General features: G+C 25.7%; 1 protein-coding gene across 2 annotated transcripts in view; it reads left to right on the plus strand.

The window, feature by feature from the left end:
- The first annotated feature begins 380 nt into the window (after nucleotides 1–380).
- The window catches only part of LOC111037148 (sodium channel protein 60E-like), a 77,891-nt gene continuing 54,393 nt past the window's right edge, over nucleotides 381–23,878 (plus strand). For both annotated transcript variants that reach the window (XM_022319529.1, XM_022319530.1), the window contains exons 1-2: nucleotides 381–597; nucleotides 11,973–12,193. In XM_022319529.1, coding sequence (XP_022175221.1) covers nucleotides 461–597; nucleotides 11,973–12,193 — 358 coding nt within the window. In that variant the 5' untranslated portion in view covers nucleotides 381–460. The remainder of the gene's footprint in view (nucleotides 598–11,972; nucleotides 12,194–23,878) is intronic.

A 23,878-nucleotide genomic window follows, 5' to 3' on the forward strand; every position in this document is an offset into this window, starting at 1 on the left:
ATTATTTCGAACGTGGAATTTAAAATAGTTGCGTAACAATGTTCAAAATATAATGTTCATTGTTTGATAACATATGATGTATGATTAATATTCAGTTTGTACCAATGTAATGTTTGGTATTTGGTAACAATAACAAATGAGTAAATCTCCATTTAGTATTTTGTAGTTTGTATTATTTATTATTTGGTTAGGGTGTTTTTTGGTATAAACATTAAATCTTCTCTCGTGATATGCACACGGAAAGTACCCCACCGTTCAGCGAAGTTATCTACCGTAATAAATACAATAATACCAATATAAAATATGAATTTTATGTTGTTTCTGCAATAATAATTGTATGTGTATTGTGTATAAATTATTGTTTCATTATTATGTTTTATTTTTCTAGACGTTTTGCGTGGTATCCAAAAGATTTCGGAAGAATTATATACACCGCTTCACAGCCACAAAGTCTTTCTTTATGTTTTCTCCTTGGAACTCATTTCGGCAACTGTGCATATACATTTCTACTAATCAAATATTCGACTATGTGGTTATGACCACTATATTGCTCAATTGTGTCTTCCTAGCCAAAACAGATTCAGTTGAAGAAGCTGAGTAAGTATTATATTTTTTTATCATCTCATTATACATATTATATACATAACAATTTTATAATTCAAGTAACGTTGGTGAACTTAAACATCTAGTCAGATCTGGGTCAACATTTTAATTTTAATTTAAATAGTAGTTCAGTTTAATTCAAAGATATAATTAAATGTATTCATATTGCACTTTTCCAATAGCCAAACCTACATTCTAAAATATACAAAACTTGAAATTTTTTTGATTCTTTAACATACAATTAGTGTTTGTTGGATTGTCCATTTTTTGAATGTGTGACAGTAAAACAAAAACTGTATTCATACAAAATAAACATCAATCTAATTGTTATATTGTTACATTTATACAATGATCTTTCAATACTTTTTAAAATATAATATGTATTAGATTCTGAAGTTCCGATAAATGTGTTACTTGTACAATAAAGTTAATTTTATTTTGGGTCTGTCGTTACTCGTTATACTTTTTGGAGTGTTAAATACTTGAAGTGCTTCAATTTTCAATTCTAATAGTTTAGACTTCAAAATTTAATACAATTTTTTTTCATTAATTAGTTGTTCTTGACTATTCTAAAAATATTAAAAAATACTATTGACACAATTATTAGTTTTGCAGTCATTTACATTGAAGTTTTAACCTTAACGTTATTTGATATTTAAACGAATATAGCGATTTTTTTCAATAAAAATTGTATTGAATATTATGTAATTCAAAAAATATTAATCATAGTGATTTGAGACTTATCAGAATTTATTACATATTATTAATTTTCTTATATCTATACATAATAATATGTAAAAAATATTTAGACTAATAATTTGAAGCTATTAATGCCAAGGACGGTTAATTCAAAACATTGGGCTACACTTAATAACAAAAATATGATATAAATGTATAATGTTATAATAACTGTTATATATCCTATTAGATGTTTTTGGAAAAAAATAGTTCAAAATAATGTAACAACAATAGAAAAATAAATTATTAATAGTATACATAAATTAAATGTTCTTAGAAATAGAATCTATCACAACGAAGAGCCAGAATAGTTTTTTTGCAAACAATTATAATAGGTTTAATATCATTGAATTCAAATTCAACACCACCAATTACAGTAATCAACTCAATGACGATGTAAAGGCAGTTTATTAACTATTTACTATAAGTACAGCAGAGTGACTTCCCTGGTTTTGTTCGTAATCATAACAATATTTATTTCCTACTAGCAACAATATACCATGCGATTTTGGTAACAATAATACAGCAGTAGTTTGCGTTCAAAGTATTAAGTATTTTGTAACCTGCAGTAGGTGTTCCTATTTTTCTGTCCACACTACATTTTAAAGTTACTTTTAAAAATGTGTCGAAGTTGGTTCATTATTTTCATGAGATCAACTTTTTAAACAAAATGTTTTTCATAATTCGTGTCTTTTTACATAAAAAGTGATATTGCTGTCTTAGTAATAGTGTAATATAATATTACCTTATGTACTTGCTATGTTAAGTATGAATAGAGAATACGAATGCTTGTTTACCTTGTGACCTACATAACGCCTGGCGGTTTACTACAAATTGGGTGATATTTTCGATTTAGCGACGCGACGCTAAACACATGAAATTACTGACATGCAAATGGAAAAAAGGTTATAACTATACTGATTGCTGACGATCAAAATTATAAAAGGTTTACTTAACACACGTAGCTGCTACATTATTTTCGTTTATCACGTACCTATTTTGTCCGATAAGTAATAGTGATTGATTATTATTTTTATTATTCAAAGGCTAAAACCAGTAAAACCACAAAGATGACACAAAAAAAGTTCCATAAAGTCAATTTATTCTGAGTAGGTAGCAATAATAATAATATGTAGAATAAGTTAATATTGATCCATATAAAGTGTAACATTGTTTAGTGTTAATACTTCATCTATAATACAAAATATATTTATATACAAGTATATTGATCCTAGATTCTTTGAATGACATATGCTTCATGATGAAGTGACTTTTTAAAATTATTTATTAGTTCACAGTTCACACTTAAAATGTATTCCTATATATAAAATTCAACTTATATACATTATCAATAACTCATAAGCAATATTATTCAATCTGTCAAAGTATATGAAAGTAGTTATAAGCTACCTTAGAAATAACTTGATGTCTTAATTAAGTTTAATACTGCATATTTAACTGTACAGTCATTTAACGAGTATAATATTCATGCAGTATAAATATTTTTTAGTTATTAAAACTATTTAAAATGTATGAAAGTACGAATCTTTAATGTAATCCAATGATTTGGTAACTCAAACCTGAGTGCATTTTAAAAAAACCTATTAAAACCATAATGACGCGATCTCTTAAATTAAATTAAGTATCAAGCTCATTGAAAGTGTTATCAATGGCTGGTTTTTTTCAACGAAACCTCATGACCTGTTAACTTTTACCACATATTCTTATTGTGTCTAGGGTAATTTGATACCGATTGTTTATTACTTGTAAAAATAAACCATAATAAAGAAAACCTATATAATATTAATTTAATTACTAAGCTATGACTACATATAATGTTTATTGATTCCGAAATGAATGGGTTGAAATTAAGTTAAATAGACATAATATGTGAAGTTAAAATTATAACTGAATTTAAATTATTCATTCAATATAAAAGAATCTTTTATGTATGTAGTTGGTTAAAAATTATTTTTCAATTATTTAAAAATAAAAAGTTAGTAATTAATTCTCATATAATTATTTGAATGAATTTACTTGTACCATATAAAATATCATAATCGTTAAAAAATTAACAATGAGCAATGTTATTTATACTTTTTAGAAATATAGTAATATTTTAATAATCATTAATTATAAATAAATGCATAATTTTTACAATTAATGTATACAATAAAATATTATAAAATAATGAAACCGTTATGATTACAATTTACAACTTGAAAAATAAATAACTATGGATTATATCGAGTAGATATTCAAATGCTGATTCATTAAGTGATTTTTTGTTAAAGTGTATTTTAATATTGTATTTTATTATTACGACTTATAAGTTACCTAGTGTTTCAATTTTCAACTCTCTTGGAGAAGTAGATTTAAGCACCCTTCTTTAATAGTTTGTGCATTTTCATCGATGATGAGTAAATGTACTAAGTCTCAGGTTTCTTAGAACAACGTAACTAAATAAAAGAGCCTATAGAAAATTACATTGAGCCCAAGTAAAGTTGATAAAACTGATAAAAGGGTTTTAAAAATAATAATTCTTGAAATTCTATATATTTATACTGCCTTACAAAGGACATAAGAATGTATAAGAAAGAGCAAAAAATAAACCAGTGCAGTCATTCAGAATTTTCCCACTATTCCAGTGGGAATGACTATTTTTGGGCAGAAGCAAATAAATTAATCAATAGGTGACCGTTTTAACCCTTCATCAGAAATATCAACAAATCGTTTGTTAATTTTAATTAAATAAAATCTAGTGGTTATACGACATAATTGTTTAAATTAATATTTATAATAAAAGTAGGTAAATCATTTGTTAAATTTAGTATATTATATTACTAAATTCAAATTTCAAGAGCTTGCTATTTTTAGTATTTTTTTTGTTTTTACTTTAATGTATTTACACTGTTGATAAAATCTACGGAATTATTCAGTTTTCGATGTTTCTATTTGATATGGAATAAAAAGTTTATTCGTTTAATATTTTTAAATACTTGAACGTTTAGTGCTATAGCTAAAAACATATCATGAATAACATTATACTTAGAACCCCCGATGTTTTTTATAAAAGTCCATATTTTTTTAACATTTTATTAAATGAAACTAATTAAAAATAATAATGTATTTTAAATCATGAAATATTCAACACTGTTGTTTACATAGTATTTGAAACTTTATATCGTTGTTTAATGGAAATTCTGGCATAAAAAAAAATTGGCATATACCTACTTACAAAATAATGTTATGTGGCATATCGTTTTAGGGTATAGTCGTATAGAATATCTTTGAATATAGTTTGCATATTATTGTAATCATATATTTGCAAAACATATTATGTATTCAAGTATCAATCGTGTATTTGTTCTTTCTGTGGAATGCGAATGATACAATAATAGGAAAACGAAAATTGTATGTGCTTGATGAATATTGATCTTCAAATTTCATGCTGTTATTTATTTATATTTAAATACCTACAAATAAACATACCATTTATATATATTTACTAGGACTTATCCTTAAAATAGTTTTTAGCTTGTTATTTAACTTGTTAGCTCGTCAGAAGTTTATTTAATTTTCCTAAAAACTTGAATGTTTTATAGAACGTAATGATAACCGATAAAGAGTCCATCAAAATGCGATCATAAGTAAATAACAAAAATATATTGTTGATATTATGAAATTATCTCTTTTTAAATTTTTTTTTAACACTATAAATTATTTAATATTAACAAAAAAAGACAATAAATAATAACTGATATTTTGCAAGACTATTATTTTATAACAATAATTTCTAAGCATTAAATCATAATAAAGTAACTAACATCTAATAAACTTATTCTTAAAGCATAAAATTATTATTTTAAAATTATTTTTCTATTTCAAATGGTTTATGGGTTATAAATCATATGCCTAGTTGCAGTAAATACTTAATGCTGTTACGCTAAACTGTTAAAGAAAAGTTTTAATTTGAAGTATATTTTGAACACTTAAATAAAATGTATAAATGCTATATCAGAAAACTACTTATACAACTATACAAGAAATATGGATAATTCTTCTTCATGAATTGAGAACGTCGATAAACTTGTCTTTAAACTTTTTTTAGAACTTAAAAACATGTGATTTCGAGAAGCATCAACTCGGTAAATGTCACATAGCAGGAGCATCGCATATTTCAAATAGTAGCAAAACTTATATAGAAATTGTTTGACAATTCAATTCACTTTAAAAATCATTTGAGCTTCATGATACAATATAATTAATTATCAATAAAAGTTATATTTATAAAGTATGAAATATTTAAATTTTTACCTACAATATAATAATATTACATGACATTTATTTACAGTTTCAAAACTTTTAGACCTATATTTATTATGTTTTAACTTTTAACCATTCTGTCGCGTCGTGTGAATAAATTTATAATTCCAATCTTAAATTTAAATCAAAATATCTATGAAAATCGCTGTAGCATTTGAAAAAAAAAAAGATATTATTGAATTGTGCGTAGTGTAGATAATGTTTTTGAATAACAATTACATTTCAAGTCGGTGGGTTTATGTTCCTTAAGCTCACTAAAGCCTCCTAGAGGATTGTGTTGCTTCTTAATTATATTGTTCTGTTTATTTAACAAGAATTGTAAATGTGTAATTATTGTGTATATATATTTTATGAAATTATTGTTAATAAATAACAATGATGAAATAAATAAAGGCACTGGTATAGTCAGATACGCTGTGCAGCCGAGTATAATACATGCATTATTATCATTTAGTAAGCGAACATAATATACTGATAAGTGGCAATGTACATTTCGGACGTATTTATTTATACTTTAAATCGTTACGTCATGCTTCCAAAAAAAAAAAAAATAGACACACGATTGTGCCATCATGGCAACAATTAAATCGTCATAGATAGGTACAAAACGCATTTTTTGTTTTTTTTTTTTTTAAAGATATTATTAGATTATTCATACTCTGAGTTATATAAAATATTTTGGAAGTTGAAAGATAGTGAGTATTGAAGTAGGAATTCACTTATAATGAATAGAAAACTAATACAACATTAACTGTTATTACTATTAAATTTATACATTTTATTAATTTAACATAACTTTTTCTGCTGTTAGTTCAGAAGCCTAATGCGGGAATGGTATGCAATCATTTTTTTGTTAGAGGAAAGTTTATTGTGACGTTTAGCAATTTAAAAAAAAAATGGAAGTACAATTTTAAACCGGATCAGAGTCTGGGTGTTAGGTATTAATATAGTTTCACTCACATTGGTGAAATAGTATTTAGTTAAAATAATTATAATATGTAGGTAGTACAATAGTTTCTGAACAGAACTTTGTTATGTGAGCTTTCTTGTTGATGAACATGTGTATACTTTAAAACAATATTTTACCTTGAGCCAAATCATTATTTTTAGATTTAATATCTTAAATAACAATTTTAAATTATAATTTAAATTTTTTTTTTTTGATATTGTATTTTTGTTTAGACTATTAAGTTAAAAAATAATGTTTTCTGCTATTGCTTATTAGATTACTTATTACCATAATCATAAACTTTCACTCATACTTTTGAATAACTTATCGGTAAATAGTGCACTGTACCGTATGGGGGACAACGCAGAGGTTATTTAAGATTAGCTAAATGTCCTACACCTGTTATATATGTATAAAACATAATTTACCATTTACCAGTTTCTCTAGTAAACGTCATAATATGACCTGCAAGAGAGATAATTATCTTGGAGAGCTTTTGAACATTCATTGAACAATGATAGAGAAATGCTTCCTTCTTTTTTCTCTCACTTTCATGCAACGTTGTTCGCTTAAGAGGGAATTTTCCACCAAAGAACTGTGTGGAACACAAAAGAAAGCATTATGAACGGCAACCCAGACATACATTTGACGATGCTCGACTATACCCTTTCATGCCGACGGGAAACTGATTATAGTCATTCTAATAAATAAATATATATGTATAAACATATTTATGTATACACATTACATATGTATTCACTTTGCCTTGTGTGTGTCCTATATTTAATGTTATCGAAACATATATAAACACAAGTCTAAGATTGTATTCATATTGTTTCTTATAAATTATAATTTGATAGCTTATTCAAATGCACTATTGTGCTGCTTTCGATTATGTTACATTTTTTTTATAGTTGCTGTAAACCGCCATTAGATTTTGAACTCATTCATAAAAATTTTCTATGCAAAATTGATGATTGTATATGGTTCTAATTACAAGAAATAAAATAAAAGCAATCAAAATAATTTATGTAAAATGATACCTATATTGTATATTTCCCTATAATACCTCGATACGCGTATTCCATGAGTGTAAAATGAAATATAACCCATGAGCTATAATTAATGTTATCTTGATTCTTGACTATTAATTTAATATTATGTTCAAATTGACATTTTATCAAACAGTAAACATATCTAAACAATATGTGATGAATACTGGATACCTACTATAATATGAAATACAATAGATGCACGAAACAATATCAAACGATTTAATCAATTTAATGTTAATAGAACCGTGTACCTATCAACTATTAAATATTGGAGATAATATAATACCTGATGGAGTCTAGGACAACAAATATCGTAAAATAATATTTTTATATAATCATCAATGAGATCGGTACCCATGGTAACAAAAGTACCATGTGTAGTATAAGAACCAAAAACTATAAAACAAATTATTTTTGTAATTTCAAAAGATCTTCTTACGTTTAATTTTTACTTTAACATTTTAAAAGCAAGAGAGTCCTGTTCAAGATTCTACACAGGGAAGTTTTTATGACTCCAATCAGAAAAATAAAAAATAATGGCTGAATTTTACCTTATTAACTTTTACCTAAATACAGATAACATAACTATACAGGGTGATTTATTTGATAGCATTATACTCTTTATTAAATGTTTAGTTTTTCTATAATATAATAGAAATTACTATGATAAGCACCGAGTTTTTGAAAATATAACTTATTTTCATAGATGTAAGTGATAGTAATTTCTATAACAGTTTTATGTCATAATTTTTTCTCATGAATAACGAACTCTAAACTAATGTTTAAAAAAATTAATTTTTTGTAAGTGTTTTAAAGTTTTGACGATGAGATAGATCATCAAAAATAATACAATAAAATACATAGGAGTAATATTATGATGGTTCATAAACGTATGTTTATACTATTAAATGATTATACATTTAAACTATTAATATTGAACTATATTGCCACTATTTATAATATGGTAAAATATTTTGTTTTACATATTACATTAATTGTTGTCAAGTCGCTACAACCGACAACAACGGTATTAGTAGATTAATGTTTATTACCTATTCATATTTGCTATATATTATTAACATTGCGCGTGTGTAACGTGTAAAGTGAACAATAAAGATTTATGCATACGCTGTATATGTGAAAAATGAGTATAGACGTATGTATTATGTATTAATTATTTATAAATCACAAAAAATAGAACAGATTATGACATATAATACTGTTGCATAAATATTTAATAATTTCATATTTGGTGATTAGTTGTATACAGTCATTTTATTACGCTTGTACGTTTGTTTTATTTAAATTATTGTGATCTCAATAGTTTCCTTTTTAAATTTAATAAATATACAATAATGTAAATAAATTGCATGATAATTATTTGGTTATATAATTATTATAAAATTTCCATGCACTATCATAATATGGTTTATTTAGGTAATATACTATAATAGTTGATAAATTATATACAAACTAAAAATGTGGCCAAAATGGGTGCGAAGTTAGTATAGTGACTATTTTAAACACAATTTAAATAGGGTAGGTACAGTAAATATTTAGAAACGGCATACATTTTGATTTAAACTTCAATTTTCCCATTAAAAATAGATAATATTGATTATTATTTCATTCTCAGTTGTTTATTGTTGTATAACTTCATCATTTATCTTTTAATAATCATAACATATTATACTCAGTATTTTATGGTAAGTTAATTTAATGAATACATTTTATTGAAATAAATTTTACAACAAACCATAATATTTAACCTATATTTATACCAGAAAAGAGACAACAATATCTTAGAGTGACCTGAAATGCCTATACAAAGCGCCGTGTGATCATTATTATAAAATTATTATTATTGAAACACGTTTAATATTATGTTAAAACTAGAAATACATACAAAATACAGGGAAATCTTAGTACGCTATAGATGTGTACTTAAATTTCCCTATATTATAATTGTATTATTTAAATATTCTATTAACGTTTATTAAATAATACATTCTAACTAATTGCATAACACATTACAAATACATAAAAAAAAACCTCAGTCATTTAACACAGTATGATACTATAATGAAAAAATTATAACTTAATGACATACTAGATGACTGGTTACTAAATTCTATATACTTAGCTAATATAATATTATAGATTTAATTAAAAAATGCAAAAACAAAAATATATACTTGAATTTAGTGTATGTTACATACAATTGATTGTTATATCGAGATACAGCTATATAAATAAGAAGAAAAATAATTAACTAAGTCATCTAACTTTTGGATTTTGATCACAAAAATACATACTTTAATAAGTATTAGTTATTTATTTATAGTAATAAGTATTACTATAAATAAACAATCAACATGAATTTACAACATTGGTAGGTAGATGTACTGAATTAATTTAAGTACCTAATAGTTGTGGTATCTGATAGAGAAAATCTAATGAAATAAGTATAACTTTAAATAGTACTCAATTTATATATTCAACATAATATAGGATATTATATTATATTATATTATATTATATTATACACAATATTGGATTTAAAATCTAATCTAGTACAAATACTCGATATCTCAAATAGCTCATATTGTTTTTGTCACTGATTTCTAATCGTAATACACAAGTCTGAAATCAAATGCAGGTATAACTAATAATAATTAATATTGCATCGCCTACAAGTAAATGCAATATGTTACAACGACGGCGAACCCATTTAATGTACGCACAATAATATATACCTACTAGTTGTTAATCGATGTAATAGAATATTTAATTGGTTTAATGCCATTAAATCGACGTATTTAAGACAATCTCACCTCCTATGGGTATGAGTCAAAACCTACTGTTCAAACAATGACGAGAAAAAATAAAATGTATCAACTATTGTGAAACTTGGCAAATGGCAATGGTAATTTATTTTGACAGGCAAAAGTATTACATATTCTAAGCACACAAAAACTAGTGGTATAGAGTATAGACATCTCAAGTTGAAAATATGAACAATTTTATGCATATTATTTTATTTGTAGCATACAATCACAGTAATTTGAATGCGTATACATTTTGCGTGATAATCTCACTTTTCGCTCACCCTACATTATCATTTAATGACAAGTAAATTATAGAAAAATTGAATTATTCTTCCAATTTTTATTTTTTAGATTTTGAGTGAAGTGAGAAATGTATTGGTGTTCAAAGATTTTATTTTTTATATATTTTTCTGTGAACACTTAGTTGAGCAGATGAAGTTCTGAAAAAGTTTCAGTGGCTGTATATATTTATATCGATCAAAAATCGAATCTAGTTGGTACTTTGAAGAGGTCATTCTTCGATTTTCTCAATATAGTTCCCTTTAGCGTTAGAAAGAATTGCACTTAAGTGTTGAAAGAAATAGAAATAAAGTGAAATATTTCTATTAAGCTATGCACTGTGCAACTGATAATAAGTTAATCGTCACTTTCTAATTTAAATTAGTAGGTACAATTCGTAAACAAATATTGAGCCAAGAAGTTGGTTTAATGAACAAAATAACAAACCATTTTTGAATATTATTGCTTTGTTTAAACAATTAAATCTTGTTTAATTAAAAAAGTTAAATTATACATTTGACAGAAAACGACTGAATCAATTAGGTATTAAAAAAAATGTTAACGTTGATGTAGTTTTTACATAGATTAGTTATAAAAAATTTTCTGTTTAAGGAGGTATACAATATTTTGGTTTTTCATTTTAAAACAATTAATCAACAAATAAGTTTAAAATGAATTATGTTTCATAGTTATATTTAAGATTATTATAAATCGTGATATTTAAAGTTAAATAAAGAGGTTAAAAAGTATTTCAACCACCTTTTAAAATATCTGCGAAACAACTAAACAGCAGAGAATTTTCCCCTTGGCATCACAGTTTGTATTTAAGCTGAGAGTTAAGGGATGCGGAAAATGTATACATATACTTCAAGTTATGTACAACAGTGCGAAGTTGTTTTATATTTAGGTAAAAGTAAAGGGCAAGAATAACGTCGAGTTTCTGACAAGAAATTACGTCTGGATTTTTCATAAATAAAAAAATACGCCGATTACCCATAAAACAAAACTCGGAATGCAAACCGCATTTAAAACGAATGTTTATGGAAATATTCGACATTTATATTTTTACTATTTTATTTGTGTGAAATGCAATCTCAAATATTTTTTATCGGGTCACTATCGCTCGAGGCCATTAAAACGAACGTGATTTATCGGAGTTGTATAATTCTTTATTTTTATTTATTTATTTTACAGATACATTTTCTTGGCCATCTATACAGCCGAAATGGTTATCAAAACCATATCGAAGGGATTTATACTAAATAAGTATACATACTTACGAAATCCATGGAACTGGCTGGATTTCATCGTCATCACGTCGGGTTATGCAACCATCGGCATGGACGTCGGAAATCTAGCCGGGCTGCGTACGTTTCGCGTACTCAGAGCTCTGAAAACCGTATCCATAATGCCAGGTAATATTTTCCGTTTATATGAAAAGCGATGTTTGATATTTGATAGTTTCATGTAACTTTGTTGTGTATATATCTGCTATAAAAACAAGCATAATACAACCATTATTGGTTGACATATTTTTGAATAAAATATATTCTTATATTTTCATCGGGTAAAGATTTTTTGTTGGATTCATAGATTGGTTTTAAACTAATTTAATTTAGAATAAAATTTACTCAAGTTACAGTTTATATTCATATTATAAAATACTAAAATAAATTTGTATTTTTTATTATTTAATATCGCTATTACTAGTATTATGCTTAAATACGTAATTACATAATATTAAGGTATTTGTTTTCGATTTGTTGAAAACATCTAAATGAATAAAAATAATTGGATAAATAAAGTTAAATTTAAATTTTTCTTTGAAGTTAACTTAACATAATTTACTGTTTGATGTTATCTATTCACACTGATGAACTCATTTTTTTGTTTACATACTAAATTAGTTCTCTGATTTTATAAAAGAAAACACTTTGTCATAACTAATTTTGTATCCAAGTACAAATTAAAAGTTTTGTTTCTTTATCATGATGTAGTTATTGTATGTTTGAAAAATATTTCATAGTATTGGTAAATATATTATATTTATAGATTGATGATTGAACACTCATTTTACTATTATAGACATGTTAATTTTAAAAATTAAATTTTTTTCGAGAATATAGAGAAATAATTAGTACACTTGCAATAAAATGGTTAAAATTATATTTTAAAAATATTAAGGAATCAACAATAATACATATTTTGTTATGTGACCACGTGGTCATACCACTTAACTATTAACCAAAAAATTAAGTGGAATCTATTTAAGTTTTTATCTTTTTAGGTAATTTATTTAGATAAATGTTAAAGAAACAGATACAATTAATTTTTTTAAAGACATAACAATATTGGCTGATTTTAGAATATTGTAAAATATGTATTGTTCTAACACATGGTAAGACATAGAAACATTGTTACTTTACCCAGCATTATAAATTACAAGACTTTTTTTAATTTATGGAAATTTGTAACTCAAGAATAATAAAAATAAATTAAGTTTAAAATTTGGAGACTTAACCGTTAGTAAGGATAGGAATGTATTCAAAGATAATTAAGAAAAATATTATAAAGAAATATATTGGCTTGGAATTTAAACAGTTTTAATAACTAATAAAATGCTTAGAGAATAAAAATAAAATACATTTTATCTGTATTTAACGTGTCTACAATGACTTTATTTGAATACACAATAAACAAAAATTATGTGGAAATATCATAACAATGTTTATCTCAGTGTCATCAAATAATTTGTTGACAGCCCGTTTAATTTAAAAATACACATGTATATTTCTGAACACCAAATACATAAAAATTATAGACTCAACCCTTTGATCCTCCCAAATTAAATAAATAAATTGGTAATCACTAGGTAACCGTATATTATTACATCTACCTACTACAAAACCACTGTACCTACCGCTGTATAAATATAGGTAGGTTTTCGGTTCAATCAAACTGTCTTATTGATATATATTGTGGTATATTATTTACATAAAATGTATTTTGACATTATAAAATAAACTACTATTGCATTTTTTTATACCTATTTCAAGTATTTTTATAATAAATTGATTTATTCTAAGAATATGTTAAGTTAAATATATTGCTGTATAGCTAATGATATTTTCTTAGTATTTATTACAGTTAGAAATAGACTATATAATGTATATTGCATGTTTATACGAACTTGATACAGTTAATGAATAATGATCAGTTATATTAAGAGTGATTAGACCTCTTAATTTTATTAATGATTATTGATTACATACATGTTTTTGTTATATTAACGATTTTACTTAATTTTAAATTAAATTATTTAAAGTCTTTGTACATAAAATAATTATTACTTGTTCCACACCATGAATATTTGTGAAAAGTTAGTTCAAAGTATGTATTTACGATAATTCGTTTAATTTAATCGCGTTAAAAACACGCAATACTCGATTAACTTTACTGCGTTTAATTTTTATTCTAAAACTTTCAAATTTCAAATTCAATATATTTCTTGTACAAACAATTTAATGAAACTCTATTTTTAAATTTATTATATTTTACAAAACTTTCAAATTTGGTAAGTGCTTACTTTTTGTAAAGTTTATTTATTGTTATTTTTTTACAATTAATCAACAAATACGATTTAACTCATTTTAAATGTTTTCAGTTATAGGTAGCTTAAATAGCTCAATAAATATTATTTTAAAATATTTATTTAAAACTGTTTAAAGTTTTCAGATGCTATTTTTAAAATATCAAAGCTATTATTTAAACTTAACTTGTATTTTAGTCTGAAAAAAATAAATGTATTATTGATTTATTTAAACTACAAAATGCCTCACAAATCTATTTAGTAATTTTTATTTGATTTCTTCTTGATGTATCAAGGTATTTCGTAAAAATAAAAATGGTATCAAATCTTATCTACACTCAATTTATTTTAGTAAAATATTCGGAGGTGAAATATCTTAAACTCAATAAACCAACCTGTTTGTGAATAAATATCGTTAAAGATGTTGAGCTAGAAGTAATTAATTATATTAATATTAATGAAATAATTAATAACAAATTGGTACATACATGGTTGGTATATACTGATTTGTACATACATATAATTCATATAAGAAATTAATAAATAAGTAAAATTTTACTTATAAATAAATACTTACACATTATTTTAGAATAATAACTAATAAGTTACTACCTAAGTTAAGTGTTTTTAGTGTGTTCCTTTGTGTATTTTTGGTTATTTTATATTTGAACTTAATATAATCCTTTATTTTTTTTTTTTTAAATGTAAAAAGCTCACTGAATTTAAAAATGAGTATTTTTCAACCTATCATATTGACACTCTCGTAATAGATCGACGATGAAACTATAACTACTAAAACAAAAAATAAAAATGATGAATAAGAACATGTCACACAGTTTAAAGTACATTAGTTTTACATCATGAAGTGAGCTGTGGTAATCAGCTGAGTTTTATATTATTAAGTCATTTGTCTGTATTAATTTCAATAAAAAAAACGGTTGTAAACCATACAAGTATAAAAATATTTGTAAGGTACATTGATATAAAACAAAAATATTGAACATATTACAATAAAATAATAAGTAAATGTAATATTTTTTATACATAGTATAAATTTTTTCCCCACCAAGAAGTCAGTGTTTATTTTTCATTGAAAAATTAATTTTATTAATTTTAATAAAAAAAGAATAAATTGTGGTTTGGTAACCTTGGTCGTCACTACTACCTTTACCGTTTATGTCGATAAATATTATTCGTCAGGTATGTCAAAAAGTATAGCAAGTTTATACAATGTTTCTCATAAGTTATATTAATATAGCTATTTAAAAATATTAAAGACACATAAGTTTTTTTTTTGTATGCATTTAAAACTCAAATGTTGACAAAATTCGTCAATCCAATTTGAAAAATTATAAAATTTATAAAATTGTCAGTTCTATAGCTAGGTATTATAAGTAGTTTGGCAGCTAAAAAGTTACTGTTAACTTTATAGTAAAAGGTATGCAAATTCAATGTTTTTTTTTGCAAAAATGTATTCAATCTATACCTATTACTAACTAATAGCAATATTCATTTAATATAAAGTATCCTAGGCTGATATACCATCTCCACTCAGTACAGTAGTATCTTTACAATGATATTATATCATTGTATTCAAATTTAACACATCAATTACAGTAACCAAACTGTCCAAACTCCACACCTACCGTACAGCAGAGTGATAACCATCAGCCCAACTTTTTTTTTAAACTTCAAATCTTTTAATATTCTAAATATATGGTAATTAATAATAACTTGTTCTCTCGCACTTCTTTTGACATACACATTTTTATTTTTATTAGCTAGATTCCTTGAAAATGATTACTAATTTTTAATTTTTAAACAATTCTATCAAGTGTCGTGAGAAAAAGTCTGTATAAAATCGTTGTTTGGCTTATTATTTTAAAAACTTACTTGTAATGTTAATAATTTTTTTAAGTAAATACCTTGAAATCAAAAGACATTTATATCGATCTATTTTCTCTTTTATATTAACCTAACCTTCATTTTAGTCTTCTATTAAAAAGCCCTAACAATGAAAGCAAATAAATTTTTGAAAAAAATGCTGAATTTACCCAAACGCTGGTTATTACGGACAAAAGCTATTATAGTTTCCGCTGACCGTCCCCATCGCTTAAAAACTTTCAGACATTATCATTACCGGTATAACTTTATAGAGTGAAAACTTTCGTGTGGTGGAACACAATCGTATACAAAACATCCTCGTTTTTCAAATGTCTGTTATCTTCGTAAACAAGGCGTAGCTCGTTTTCCTGTACACATATTATCATAGTCGAACATTGTATGAACAAGTAAAAGAACAATGCAAATTATAAACCTTTTCTCAAATAGCGAACCAAAAATTAAGCAAGTAACAACAAAAAATATCTATCCTAAATAAGTAGGTATATGTTATTAATTGAAATTTAGTATACCTACCTAAGCATTTTTTATACGACGTAATCGTTATTGTGGTACAATATCATTTACTCAATATAAGAAAAATATAATTTTTCGTTATACTGTATCATTATATTTATTTAATTTGTTAAAAAAAATAATTATTTACTCATCTTCCGAGAGTTGAAATTGCTTTAAACGATGAACCTTATTATTTTTTTTTTTAAATTACCACGAAAAACGATAAAATTGTTTTCTAAAAAGTAAAAACGTTGACTTTAAAATGATAAACTTTATACAATTATCGTACTCGTAGTACATAAATATTTTAAATTTGGATACGAGTAGGGCGGAAGAGAAATTATTTTATACCCCACGTATTTTTAATGTACTACTCCGCGTCATTAAATTTTAAATGCTTATAAATAATAAACTATTTGTTCAATATTTTATATTCATGCATTCAAATGTTTAGAAAAATATTCCGTTACAGAATTTTATATTAAAATGGAAGTTTATGTTTAAAATTCTAGACAGGATAAAGAGATTGGGTGTTGGGCACTCGTCTCGCTTCGCTCACCTTAGTACCTACCAGGTATTGATGTTATACATTATTTTCAATTTTAAAAAGTCAAAGAAATTTTAGAGGAACTTTTAGTGGCGTTCAGTTGAAATCTAGTTGACTTGAATTTGTTTTACCCTTTTAACGTCGGTAACTTTGTTAAACATTAGAAATTTAAAAATAACCTGTTGCTTATTAAAATAGCAGTTTATAAGTTTGAAAATGTTTGGTAAATTCTATTTTGAAATAAATTAAAAATTTAGTGAAATAAATTTAAGTCCCTAAAAAAGATCTAGTATAGAAATAAAAATTCTATATAGGGTTTCTAAAAATATATCCATGTGTATAAAGTGGTACAAAATAATTCATACGTAGGTAATAATGAAAATGAAAAAGACATATCCAACGCAGCATGGATGGATAGAGATAGTACCAATACTACCCTCATATAGGATCCATAACTTTGATTTATTTATATTCGTATTAAGTTCCTTTGAAATATTTATTATAATACCTAAGTTCTCTGTACTCAATTATCTTTACTGATAAATACTTTTTACATTTAATTAATATTAGATTTTAAGTATACTAAAAGATTCTATACAAATAAAATATTGTAATTTCGGTCGTCTTTATATATTTGAATGTATTATAATTCATGTGTTGGCTTAAACAATATTATTCATAATTATTTTAAGTGGTTATAGTTTTTAGTAAACGTTTTAAAATTGTTCGTAAAATCAGAAATTAATGAATTTTGTAATGATAAGAAGGTTCATAGGATTTGGATAGAAATGTTGATAATATTGCGATCACAGGCAAATGGTCGGAAGGAAAATGCCATCTATACATGTGTATAGGAAATGTAGAAAGGAAGTTATTGAAATGTGTATATAGGAAATGAGATACTTATACCCATAGGGACAGTTATATCTAGAAACGAGTTAAATCGTTATATAAGAGAAAGATAAGAAAAAAGATTGTTGTACACAATGTTTGATGAGCATTAAAAAATAAAACTATATGAATATAAGGCAACCACAAAATTAACAATACATATTAATTTCAGGCGAAGAATATTGCGTAGTCATAAAATGTATGTCTATACATAAGCTAAACATATATTTTATAATTATTTTTCGAATATTGATCCAAATGAAACTATAGAAATATTGACTTTGAATCAACATAAATTAAAATAAACTTAATATGTAACAATAGATTGCCTTCATTTGATTAAAATCACAAACATTTCTACACTGTTTTTTTTTTGTTACCAGTTTTATTGAAAAACAAATTGAGGCCTGTAACTTTTTTTTGTTGAAACAAATTAGATATGACTAATATTTTTTTAAAACTGTCATGCTATCAAATTTTGCAATATTACAGTAGGATACTTTTAAAGAGCAATATTTCTCAAGGTACCTTTTACCTACAGCATGTAATATAAAAATGACTTATTAAGTACATTTAATATCATTACTTTTTAGGTATGTATTTATCAATAATTGCAAATTTTTTTGATTTTTTTGGAAGTTAAAAAAAAATTCTTATTGTTTACAAAAATTGTATGCATATTAAAATATTAATAATCATAAAAAAATTAATTAAAAATTCAGATTATGTAATTATTGAATAATAAATCAACAGTTAAGTAAATTAAATTTGATTCAACTGACTCTTGGCCGAAATCAACTGTCAAAAATAGGGGGTAATCGATCTTCTTACAGTTTGTGTTGTGTATACCTCATCATTGATTACTGTATTAAATCACTGTATTGTATGTGTTCGATTTGAATTCAATGACAAATCTTTGCTCACGAAAAATGATTCTGAGCAAAGACTGCCTGTCAACCTACATTGCTAAGAATATACTTAATGATACATTTATGTTGATAGTATAATAGTAATTGATTGTACTATATTATCAGTAATATGGGAAGTCGAATTAATTTTTCAGAGAACATTATGGTTATTTTATTATTGATATGACATTATCAAAATACTCTATACTTTAGAATATTTAAGTAGGTATATTCCATATACGTTTATACCGTATAACGCCTGTCGTATTACTAATAGTAAAATTAATTACTAAAATACCAACCAATATACTTACGCTTAGTGATATAGGTTGTCAGACCGTTCCCACTCAGAATAATTATACAATTCATATGCAATGATTTCTTGTTAAATTCAAATTTAAAGCATCAGAATTACAGTGACCTATACTCAAATCGAGGTACACTCGATACCTCCTGGCTTCTGTACAGGAGAGCGGTTCCCTACTTTATACTAGCTAGCTCTTTTAAATATTATTATTTTAACTTAACTCTGTGTATATTGTTGGTCGTATGTAATTGTACTGAAATACCATTGTAAATTTGTAACAATAAAAAACTACAATATTACCTACTTAATATGTTTGCAATTAAACTTTATATTCAGACATTCTACGGCAAAAACAATTGTTTTATACACAAACTTAACAGTTCATGATATGTATTGTGTGTACATTATATACACAATACACATATAAATATAAAAAATATAAAAATATACATACATATATACATATTTTAATAGTTAAAATAACTTAGGTTTAAATAAAGTATAATTCATTTTGGTAAAGATTGTACGTTTGCGTGTGAGTACATCACGTAACTATGGTTACAGTGCATATTAACAGTGAACAATTTTTAAATTAGTAATTTATTATGCCGTTATTGTGGCTTCTCCTGTTTTAGATTCTGAGTACACCTAGTTTCGAAAAACAATAGGGTTTGCAACAATTTTTTTTCATTAATTCTTTGCTTGAGGTAAACCTTTAAACCTTCAATGGGCACTGCAACGTACGCCAATAAAACTGCGTTAGTAAGAGTCATATAAATAACGGTAGAAAATATTTTAACATCAGCTGTCACCTTATTGTTACCTACCAGCTACCCAAAATAATATACTGTTAACTCAAATAACATTTTATTTTTACTTCAAAGTATTGAAACTTGAATACTTGAATATTATGATCTCCTTGATTCTCAATTGTATTATTTTGTCAATCCAATATGTATTGATACCGCATTTAAGACAATTATTTCGAAACCTTAAACATACCTTTTTACCACCATGGTGGCGTGTTTAATACTATTTCAAACATGCTCTATAATTATTAATTATTTACAATGATCTTCATCATAAACTATTTTTCAGTAGGTACCTATATGTATATTATAGGATAGATATATTCTACAGACAAATTAGTGAGACGGTAAATATTTTATTTAATACCTTCTGTTGTCAAATGATTTACGTGAACGTATAACTGCAGCTGATCACTTATTCGTTCATGCAAAAATTAATATCACAACAATTCGGGAACATCGATGCATGCCCTCGCAAAACTTTTGATTAAAAACGAGACATCAAGCATTGTGCTATCTCGTAGTCTCGTTGGTTTCAGTGAATCTAGTTCAATATAATATAATACGTATATTGTTTATCGGTACACCGATAATTTCGAATACTCGTATAATATAATATAAATGGACAGGCGTATTACACGGTGGCTCGAGACTTGACGTCACAATTCGCTTTTGCATAACTACGATGGTGGCATATGAACTATTTATTATAGCATGACATGCGACCGACTTGTGCAGTTCACGCGAAACTGCAGAATTTGACGAATAAATAAACGTCGAAACGCGCACCGGTATAGTACACATTTTAGTCCACATGCGGTAAACCAACATGCATTCCTTAACGCGTGGTTAGCCACATAGGGTGACGTACGCATATTATATTATATACATAGTAGGTATGGACATACAAAGTGATTCTTCCATCGCAGAACACTGGGCATTTATAAACTAACGTAACTTAAAAGTTGGATCGAACCACCCTCCAACTACTATAGGTCAGGATTGGGTTAGATTAATAATATCGAGAGTTTCGATGTAAAAGGATCACCCTAGCTGCTGCGTGTAATATACGAGTGCTACGACGGGGGCGTCTAAGTCATACAGTCGTACTTGCAGAGGTAAAGCTGTTTTATTTTCCACAGACCAACAACTGTAGTATACTGTATACAATACTTGGACGAAGTGGAGTAGGTGATTCGATGTCTATACTCACTATATTCATTATTTATGTTGAGCAAGATAAGGGGAAAAAAAGTTTCTAGATACAAGATATAAGGTATTTTTATTTTTATTTTAGGATTCTAGATACAAGGTGAAGGATCAACTACCAAGGTGCATACAAAATATACAAGATAGGCTAAATTATGTATCTAAAATATTACAGATAGTAGGTACCTTTAATTTCTATGGATTACTAGGTAAATTGTATTTATTTATTTTTGTTTATTCATCAAAAAGTCAACACCCAAACATTTATTATTTATGTACTTTGCAAAATGATGTTTTATGCGTTATTTACATAAATACAATCATGATTAAGCTAAAGAAAAGACAATTCATTTTTCGGTCCCAGAGTGAAAGAAGTATTGTGTTGTTTTTGAATTTAAAACGTATCTTGTAAAAATATATTATAATATCATACAAGAACCACCTAGTGTCTAATGAGCCGATGAGATCCTGCCCAACCGTATCTCCTTTAGGCATACACGATAATGCGATATACAATCTCGGCACGGGCTTTAACCGACTTGTAAGCAGACACGATACAAAATACTACGACTTACACGACGGTGATCAATCAGTTACAAGTATTGGACGGACCGATAACACTTGACGCGGCTTGTCCGATCGGCCAAACCGTTTATTTCGCACCGCCGGGCCGTCTTAATGTGTACGCATTCAGAACGTATTAGCGTACTGTTCTTGGAGATGTGCAAAGTAATTGACGAAAAATAGTCGAATAGTCTACTAATAAAAAAAACACTAGTGTTATTATATAACTAGTAAATTATAACATAATATACGAAGTCGTCGTGGAGCTGGAAATTCCTGTTATATGTGCGAAAAAAAAATCAAAAATACATTATAAAAATGGTTGTATTCTTTATGGTCTATAATTTAAAAATAATAAGATGAAGGTAATAGGATGTCACAATAGTCTATTTTAAAAGTATCGAACATCGCTATAGCACTCCGAAATCACTGTGTAGGAAAAGGGCTTATAGAACATCCTTTACAAGAAAACAATATAAACTGTATGAGCTTAGTTTATTTTTCAAGTTTTCAAATAAAGCAGGATTTCAATTGTTTTGACACTTTTTAAATATTTTTCTTACACAAATCTAATCTAAACAAATCTAGGTTTTAAATCTTTTAAACCCTTATTTGTATTTTAAAAAATTTTATTTTTGTTTAAATTATATATTAGCTGTATTAAACCATTTTGTTAAAGACAATATTGGTTTATCTTTTATAGATTTAACAAACTCCATGCCAAAGCACAACACTATCTAATTATATATCACACACAAATTTAGCCTTAAGTCTCAACTTCCCTCAAGCAAAGAGTCACTAGTGGGTGACTTCTTAATCACGTATTCCTGTTTTTCTTAAGTCTCTTTTCACACATACTTATTATGCTACCTAGTATGGATTATATATTTATTATAAGAATATAAAAATAAATATAAAAGTCTCAACTTCTAGGTGTGAAAAAAATAAAAAATAAACAGTTCAAAGGTAAAAATATTATGATACAAATTATTATTTTATATTATTTATATTAAAATCTTTCTGTAAAAAAAATATAACCAATATTGATGTTTTATGAAGTAAATACATTTTAAGTGAGTTAAGCTGTTTTATGTCGACAGGCACAGCCAAGAAATTATTTTTTATTGATTATATTCATGAAATTTTACCATCAAGATATCAAACATAATATTCACAGATACTTTTCTTTAACGTTATCGTGGTTAAATATTGTTGAATGTCTGGTCAATGATGTGTATTAGTATATTAGTATTTATTATTGTATATTATATTATTATAAAGTTCGTTTAGATTGATACCTTAGAAATTATATTGTTCTTGGCGCAAATTAAAAAAATATTTTGGGTGATATTCTATGAAAAATAATTGTGGTTTTATCTATGGTTATGTTGTTTGTTGTAAACGTCCCTAACGTTCACTAACGTCGTATCTAACTTGGTCTATTACCCGATTCCCAAAGTTTACTTCGTAATTTCGTAACTTCAACGATTTATTATTATTTCTGTCATAAAAACACACACTAGACTACCAAATATAATTTATTTAAAAAAAGACTTCAACTGAAAAAAAAATTTATATTAGGATGACTTTAGCATTTGAGGTTGTTTTTAAACAAATGTATAAATAATACTAAATCCGTCGGACAAAAGAAAAAATATTGAATTTTTTTTATCGAATCATAAATATGATTTAAATATATTTAGCAAGAAGTCCCATCACTGGATGGATTCTTCGCTCAAGTCATCAGTCCCTTTTTATTAATCTATTACAACACTTACGCTTATTGTAAAAATAATATATTTACAGATTGTGTAATAAAACTAATTAAAAACAAAAAATATATATATATATTTAGAGAGGTAAAACCTGTATGAAA

Source organism: Myzus persicae, unplaced genomic scaffold (genome assembly GCF_001856785.1).
Source record: "Myzus persicae strain clone G006 unplaced genomic scaffold, MPER_G0061.0, whole genome shotgun sequence".
Classification (NCBI taxonomy): Eukaryota; Metazoa; Arthropoda; class Insecta; order Hemiptera; family Aphididae; genus Myzus; species Myzus persicae.